At 35.7% G+C, this 7,692-nt stretch overlaps 1 protein-coding gene across 2 annotated transcripts; it reads right to left on the reverse strand.

Annotated features, from left to right (window-relative positions):
- Positions 1 to 1,956: 1,956 nt before the first annotated feature.
- LOC139964550 (peptidyl-prolyl cis-trans isomerase FKBP14-like) lies at positions 1,957 to 6,962 on the reverse strand. Of its 2 annotated transcripts, XM_071966199.1 has the most exons (5): positions 6,570 to 6,952; positions 5,290 to 5,435; positions 3,936 to 4,072; positions 3,245 to 3,401; positions 2,301 to 2,445 (listed from the first exon to the last, which is right to left on the reverse strand). In XM_071966199.1, the coding sequence occupies exons 1-4, from the start codon at positions 6,764 to 6,766 to the stop codon at positions 3,246 to 3,248; spliced, it is 636 nt and encodes a 211-aa protein (XP_071822300.1). In that variant the 5' UTR covers positions 6,767 to 6,952; the 3' UTR covers positions 2,301 to 2,445; position 3,245. The 2 variants fall into 2 exon arrangements, with proteins under 2 accessions (XP_071822301.1, XP_071822300.1); XM_071966200.1 differs by lacking the exon at positions 3,245 to 3,401 and having other exon boundaries at positions 1,957 to 2,445; positions 6,570 to 6,962.
- Positions 6,963 to 7,692: the final 730 nt, after the last annotated feature.

Consider the following 7,692-nt stretch of genomic DNA (forward strand, 5'->3'; position numbering starts at 1 on the left):
ACAAGGAATTTCCAGGGTCAAACCGCTTAAAAAGAAATTTTTAGTATGCAAAACATTCGGCCCAATGTGGTGACCATGAAAGTCCTCATAGCTTCAGTTTTTGTTGACTTGTGATGGGCAAAAGAACTTGACAGGATCACGTTAACCCCTAAGGTTTCTGGCTGTAGATTTTTACTGATGTTACTAATGTACATTTTGCGTCCCTAACAATTTTAAGGGATATCTAAGAGACACTGATGTTGAAGAAATAAGTTCCCAACTTGAGGGAGGTGTAAAGGATGGAGGGAGGAAGGGGGAGGTTGGTGGAAGGTCGGGAATGAAGGACACATGGACCATCCAACTCTTGTCTGAAAGAGGGGGACCATTATACCGTTTCTTTCCTGTTAGGTTTCCTGTCAAAAAGGCAGCTAATTCCATATTAAGGAAAGGACAAGAAAGAATATTTAACTGAGGATGATATACAAAACTACAAAAGAATCAGTTCACACGAAAAAAGAAGAAAAAAACCCAACACAAGAAATGGCTTCTATCCATTTTAATGACAAAAGGAAGGCATGATATTTGGTATACTGCCTCTATCATGAATACATTAAATGCTGAGAATAACAGTAAACACTGACGATATTGACAGATGATATATATATAAATGTGTATACTAAGACATAGAAAGTAATTTTGTAAATAGCATAATTCAAATGAGCAAAAAACAAATGAAAGACTTGCATGGAATGCACTTGGTGCCATAACATAAGTGGCATAAACTACAGTGTACAAAAAGTAGAAATAACAAAAGGTACCAAAACACTGGAGGATCCAGGATGTCTCAGAAGGGCAGGGGGGGGGGCTAGAAAACAGTCAGTATATACTAAACATATTATCAAAACAATGTTGCATGAAAACTAAATAATGATTTTTTTTCACTGCCATTTTTTTTCCACAAATTATCTTTGTTACTTTTTCATTCGATAAACATTTTCAGAAAGGGATGCCTGGGCCCCCTAGCCTTCTGCCTGGATCAACCTCTGCAAAATAGTCTTCAATAAAACAAAATTCTCGTTGCAATTTTTCTCTGCAGCTGAATATCATCAATAAGGACACAACTCCTTGATATGAACAGAATGATTGTGAATTATGGAACACCCATTTTTTTAAGTAAATGTGCCATTAAAGACAAAGATGAAGTTAAATGGCATGTTGACTTTCAAACACCACTGTTTTTCACTTGAGGAAATTGAGTAAGACGACTTGAGTTAATTTGACCATCTTTCATCTCCACAATTGCAAACATCTGTATTTGAAACCAACTGAACCTAAACCTTGAAGGACTAATTTACTGAGGACCAATTTACTGATATTTCAGTGAAGACTGCACCTGTTACCCTGTACTTATTATTTAGAAATAGGCACAGGCCTTCTTTGCGTCGATAAAGCTTATAGATATAAGTTAGAAGTTAAGAACAACCCAATTCCATCATTTCAACTAAAGCATTTCAGGTTTAAAGGAGAAAGACGTCAACGTTGAAATTAAATATCAAACCTTGTTAACTAATATATAAAAATTAAAAAATTAAAGTGCTTTGCAAAAAATAACATTCAGTCACTGTGTACATGAAACGATGCTCTACCAGAATGTAGAATGGACGTCAACAAAAAGTGGTTTGACAAGGTACTTGAGGAAAACACGGTACTTGCTGGAAGAAAAAAAGAGCCCTACAATGATCTATCTTTGATTTAGCTGGATTTGCATGAATTTGCTGAAAGTTAACTTGATCATTTCCATCTTTGGAGTAAGGCCTTTCTGTCTACAGAGAGCACATGGCCCTCCTATCATAACCCCCTACATTTTAACACTAACACATGCTGATCCACAAATCAGGGATTAATTTGGGGTTCGATTTTTGTTTAGCAGCTTCAAGGCTATGAATTTTGTATATGAATTAAAAAATTAGGCTATGAATTAAAAAGTTACGGTTTCTTTGTTTCAAATATTGCTACACTTCGTTGAACTTGTATTATGATTTGACCAGTTTGCGATGTGGATAAATTATTCCCAGTGGATGTCTTGATCATCACATTCCTCACACTCGCAATAAAATAATACAAATATAAAGTAAGTTTTAAAAAGGAAGATAAAACACACACGACCACTTTGCTAAATAATTCGATGATTTCCTACGGTATGAGTTTATGTAATAATCAAGTTGTTAGGTCTACAAAATTGACACAAAATTCATGGTTTTTCTACAAACATGTATATATTTCGTTAACAGAGATTGAGCAAAAAAACTGCTACAGCTCATCGTGTTTTGGTCCGGAAAATTCCTCAAAAGAAATGAAGCCATCCTCATCCTCATCCTGGCCTTTAAATATAACATTAACTGCATCTTCCACTGTACCGTGCCTCTCAAGACCTCCAACCGCCCCAGTATTGACAAAGTCAAGCAGCTGTAGGAAATGAAAGAAAATATTTAGCATTGTAAGTTAAAATGAAGTTTTCTTGGGTGGCTCAGCAAATGGGTGGCTGAGCAAGCTTCTTTTAAAAGAAATCAATTTTTATGGAAATTAATAAATTAGTTCATCACAGATATTCAACATGAAAAAATTGCTTCTGAGAGTTAAATATTTTCTTTTACTTCTGTTGAATAGTAAGATTAGCTGTGCAATCTTTCATACATCCTAAGCACTATGCTAGGTGACAGGCATGTGAGTTTTCATAACTCTTATTATTGCCACCATCAACATTGTGAAAGAGACTGACTAGTCACTTGCAAAGGAAGACTGCAAAATATCCTTGAATCATGTTATTATTATATATTTTGGAGAGGGGGGGGGTGGTTAAAATAATATGTATGTTTTCATTAAAAATGGAGAAAACCTGGGGTGGAGAAAAATTGTGTGAATAAATGAACCCCAACCCACCTTGAAAGTTGCATTTTACATTTGTTAGGAATTCTATGTCATCCTATGCAAGTTATGCACCATTTACACATTTTTTGATACTAAACAAATGATAAATATTTGGTTTACAACTGCATTATTAAACTGTTATGAAATATTTAATTCAATATCACAATGTGAAGATGGCAACCTTCCCAAACCCTCCAAAGTAGGTGACTAAAATACCTGCCAATGTTGCATGTTTGGTGGAGTTTGGTGACAGGTTTTGTTCCCTGATACATTTTTTATATATATATATATATATATGAATTAAAACTTTTGACAACATTAAAAAAAAGATATTTACATCACAACTCGTCATGCTTTTGCCCAGGAAATTCCTCATGGGAAATCATGCCATCCTTATCTTTATCCTGAAAGTCAAATATATTCTCAACAGCAGAATCCAAACTTTCCTCTTCCTTTAGCCCTCCTAGCCCTTGGGCTGAGAAGAATGCTTTCATCTGCCAAAGAAAACAGAAATTGGCAAAATAATATTAACTGCTTGTGACCCAGCATTGGGAGATTTTCTTACACTTTGGCTCATTCAATAGCCATTGTTTTCAAACGATCAGTGCTTTTTTAATTGGGTCACAAGAGACGTAAAGCAACTTATGTTATTTTTAAGTTATTTTATTTTTAAGTGACCTTGCACATTATGTCAGTGAGATGAGATGGCACCAATGGAATTAGTATGACGAGTAGTGATGTAAAAAACAAAGCTGTTAATAATGTCCTACACAACTAACAAGAAACAGAGTTGTCTGACAGGGAAGTGATGGATTGTGCAACTTACCTTCCAAGGATAGTTTCTGTCTACTTTCTCAAATGTTTGTTGGATAGGCATGGGCCGGGAGGGGGATTGGGGATATTAAAGAAAACCAAACCCTTTTCAACAACATAAATTCATCAAGTGACTTATTATTGGTAAACACAAACTTTTGTACAAGATAAAGACACGCTGATTTTGCTTCTTATTATGTACATGAAGTACAAACCTCTTTCTTGGAGATTTGCTTATCCCCATCAAAGTCCATTTTCTTAAATAAGTTTGGTGTTGGTGGTTTGTCTAGGATCTTGAGTAGCTCAATCCTGTAGAACACCTCTCCTCTGCTCTCGTCGGGAACGACGGCACCTGCGTAAGTAAGGCCAAAACAACATTATTTAGGTGAGAGAGTTGCAATATTGAAAAGTTAACAAAGGTTGGGAAAATTAAATTTTAGAATTAAAAGAAAAGTGTGTCAACTTTGCAACAGTTTACTAATCATACATTTAAATACTGCACATGGTCATATGCTGCCTGAGAGTAAATTCTTCTACATGAAATAGATCATTAGCTTTTCTAGCCAATGTTTATTTAAATAGTAAGGTAAAAACATTTGAAATTTTGCTCTTAAATATGCCTGCTGTTAAAAATTGTCTGGGAGGGTAAAATTTTGAGGATTACATCAAATTTGTTGGTTAATCCCTCATTAACCTTCCTTTAAAGGTTTCTTAGCTTGATTGATTACAAGATTGTTTTGAATAATTTTCAATTGCTTTGGAAGAATTGCCAACTAATCTTAAGCTACTTAATGTTAGGTGTCCTTGTGCAAATCAAAGATATTAAAATGCTTGTTTTGTTGTCATTTGCAATATCATTGATATGAAAAGTGGCAACCTGCACAATGTTGGTAAAGCTTTAAACAACATTCAAATTAAAGTTTGAAATCCAGCCTCCAGACGTACATAAGGACCATATATGTTAAATGTGTATTATCCATCCCAGTTTAATTGAACTCAGCATTTTTCAAAATGACTTATTCTGAAAGGTGGACACAAAGTATTAGATTTAGCATTTTACATGTAAGTTTGCATTATACATGTACAGGGATGTGCCCAGGATTTCCTGAGTGCTGGGTAAACTGATCGCCGTCCTGGGGGAGGGGTCTAAATGCTGGCACTTGTGAAGCTTTTTAAGCACATACACAAGTACTAGTTTTGCTTACAATTAACATTTTTTAATATTTTTGAGGGAAATATATTACGTAACTGGTAAAAGTTATTAGTTTGTTTCAAAGAGATTTTACAATGGACCGATTGAGAGCCGTAAGTAATGTTTCTCGCATGCGTTACTGATGCATTATTAGTCTGTTTGATTTTGGTATAGGCTAGGCCCAATTTACGTTGAACATATTGTTAGGAATGTCGGGATTTTAGATGAAAATAACGATTTTTAAGACAGTGCTGGGTGGTAATTTTTAGTGCTGGGCGGGGCCGCCCAGCGTGGGCACATCCCTGCATGTATTATTACAGATCATATTGTTATTGTCTTGGGTCACACAAACAGTACTTTATATCACATGTATGTACCTGAGTTTTGGTGACCGTCAATTTCTTGGCCAGAGATGTAAATTTCTCGTATTTCTCCAACACACATGTCTTGAAGGCTTTTCTCCCAACCACTCATGACTTTCTGGTCTCCCAGCTTGAAATAAAATGGATCACCTTTGGTTTCACTGAAAGAAAAAAGCAAAATGTCTATGTAAATCAAAGCATGTCTAAGTAGTCTACTACACTATACAATAAAAACAATGTCCATGCAAAAGACAATTATGTCTATGCAATGCACTACTTCTTAATGGATTGCTGTCATAAATGATATGTTAACTAGCTGCAGCAAACATAATCAAATTTCGACAAGAAAACTAGTTCTCTTACAAGACAAACACACATAACTACATTGACCTTAAATCAGCCTTACATACATAGTTAGCAATCTGTTGTGTATGTGTGCTTGAGAATGCTATGAGGCAATAGTGTTGGAATTATGAGGCAAAGCCGGTTGGAACTGCATTGTATTTAACTCAAGCTACATGTGGTATTTAAGACCGTTACAGTAGTTCTTGGATAGGGTGGTTATTGACATGACTAAGTCATAGTGGCATCGAGAGCTGGGGAGGGTCTGGGAACATTTACATCACTAAACCCTATAGTATTTGTACTCAAAATATTTCTTCAACTATTAATTATGAAAATGATAATACAGTACTCTTTATATTAGATTGCCCAGCCCATATCCCCTCCATATTTGCCCATGCCCCACAGGCATAGCTAGACATGAACAGTGTGTCCAAGCTTGTTGGAAATCCTGCGGTTATTTATTTCACAATGTTAATAATACATATTAAACTTCGTTTCCATTAGAAGGGAACGGTAGGACTGGTTATAGTATCTGGTACTAATTAGCCAAGGTATATGGAAATTATTCTCGCTGAACTAGTACCAATACTTTGAATCTTTCTTAGCGGGACAAAGTTTCGGCCCGCCTATGGGCTATACATATCTTGGAATAATTTATCCAGTATCGCATCACAAAATGGACAAGTTGCTATACAATTGTAAAGGCGTATAGCTCTTGGTTCGTTCTTTTTTCTTTTTCTGATGGGTTGTAAGATATCGTAAGATAACCTAACAGTTTTCTAGAAAGGATTGAGAGTGAAAAAACTCAGAGCCTTTACAAATGCTAAGAAAATGTGAATAATAAGTCACTCCCTGTGGGAGTGATACTCCAACTTACAACTTCGGTCACATCTCAGCTTACATAGCAGACTACATTCCTATTTACATATAAATTTTGACTTTCAACTTACGAATCATCAAATTTTTCGCCATCGTCTGTGTACTCTCCTGTATAGCTGATGACGAGATAATCTCCATCTTTGGTTTTTTCTTCACAAGTTTCTGCCTCTTCTACAACAGTATACCTTGAAAAACCTTCAACTTCACAAGAAATCACCGTTAGCAACGAACCGAAGATCACTGATAAATAAACTTTGAAGATATTCATTATGCAAATAGTTTCAGCTGTTAATTTGCAACGATTTAATCACGAAGTTGTTGATTGTTCGATGATCACATGTAACAGACACAAAATATCCGTTTCTGATTATCAGCGGCCACTGGTTTTATTTTATACAAGTCAAATTTGAAGACAATTATATCGAACCTTGCAATGTGTGTACACGTATGTACACGTGTACGCGCCTGCCCGCTCCCAGCTCATCATGCTTGAGTACGCAAAGGGTGAATTCTATTGATATGGAAATTTATTTATACAGAGATCGATCAAAATGTAAATTAATCATGCACGGATAGTTTTGAGGTCATAAAATTGGTGCCGTTTGTTTACGAGGAAGTAAAAACGTCACTTCGCCAGGAGAGTGTTGGATAAAAGGGGAAGGGGTGCATGCATGAGTGAGGACGGTAAGGATAAATAGCTATATGTGTGTGGTCAGGGCCCATGCATCACTGGTGTACGTATTATGAGGATGATCCACAAATGATCAGTACATTTCATATATTTGTTTCCACATTCAAAATTTACACAATATTAGAAATTTATATTAAAATATTAAAAAATTATTACACAATAATAGAAGAAAATTTATGTGACAAGTACGTGGAGGAGGTCTGAGAAAGCCGAGGCTCTTACGAAGCAGACTCCCCGTACAAAGACAATAAGAAAAAAAAAATAATAATGAACAATGCATGCAATAAAACAAAGGTTGCACACACAAATAAACCATGTAACTGTACTTACGTTACATAAGATAACAATATACAATTTAAAGAATTATCATATACGTAATTGTCCCTAGTCATCCCTGCAAGACCCTCCCCGTAAACTCCCTTCTGGCCTAACTCAACATTTGTGTCCCCTGCAGACACCTTCCCATCCCCTAGTAAACCACCCCGCAACCATACCCCCTAAAT

Source organism: Apostichopus japonicus, chromosome 23 (assembly GCF_037975245.1).
Source record: "Apostichopus japonicus isolate 1M-3 chromosome 23, ASM3797524v1, whole genome shotgun sequence".
NCBI classification, from domain to species: domain Eukaryota; kingdom Metazoa; phylum Echinodermata; class Holothuroidea; order Aspidochirotida; family Stichopodidae; genus Apostichopus; species Apostichopus japonicus.

What these genes read in the sequence shown, in the direction of transcription:
- LOC139964550 (XM_071966200.1), bottom strand. Translation starts at nt 6,766, where the DNA reads ATGAATATCTTCAAAGTTTATTTATCAGTGATCTTCGGTTCGTTGCTA. An exon ending in TGACGGTCACCAAAACTCAG is followed by an intron (nt 4,073 to 5,289) that starts GTACATACATGT and finishes TTACTTACGCAG; the next exon opens with GTGCCGTCGTTCCCGACGAG. An exon ending in AGCAAATCTCCAAGAAAGAG is followed by an intron (nt 2,446 to 3,935) that starts GTTTGTACTTCA and finishes CATTTCCTACAG; the next exon opens with CTGCTTGACTTTGTCAATAC.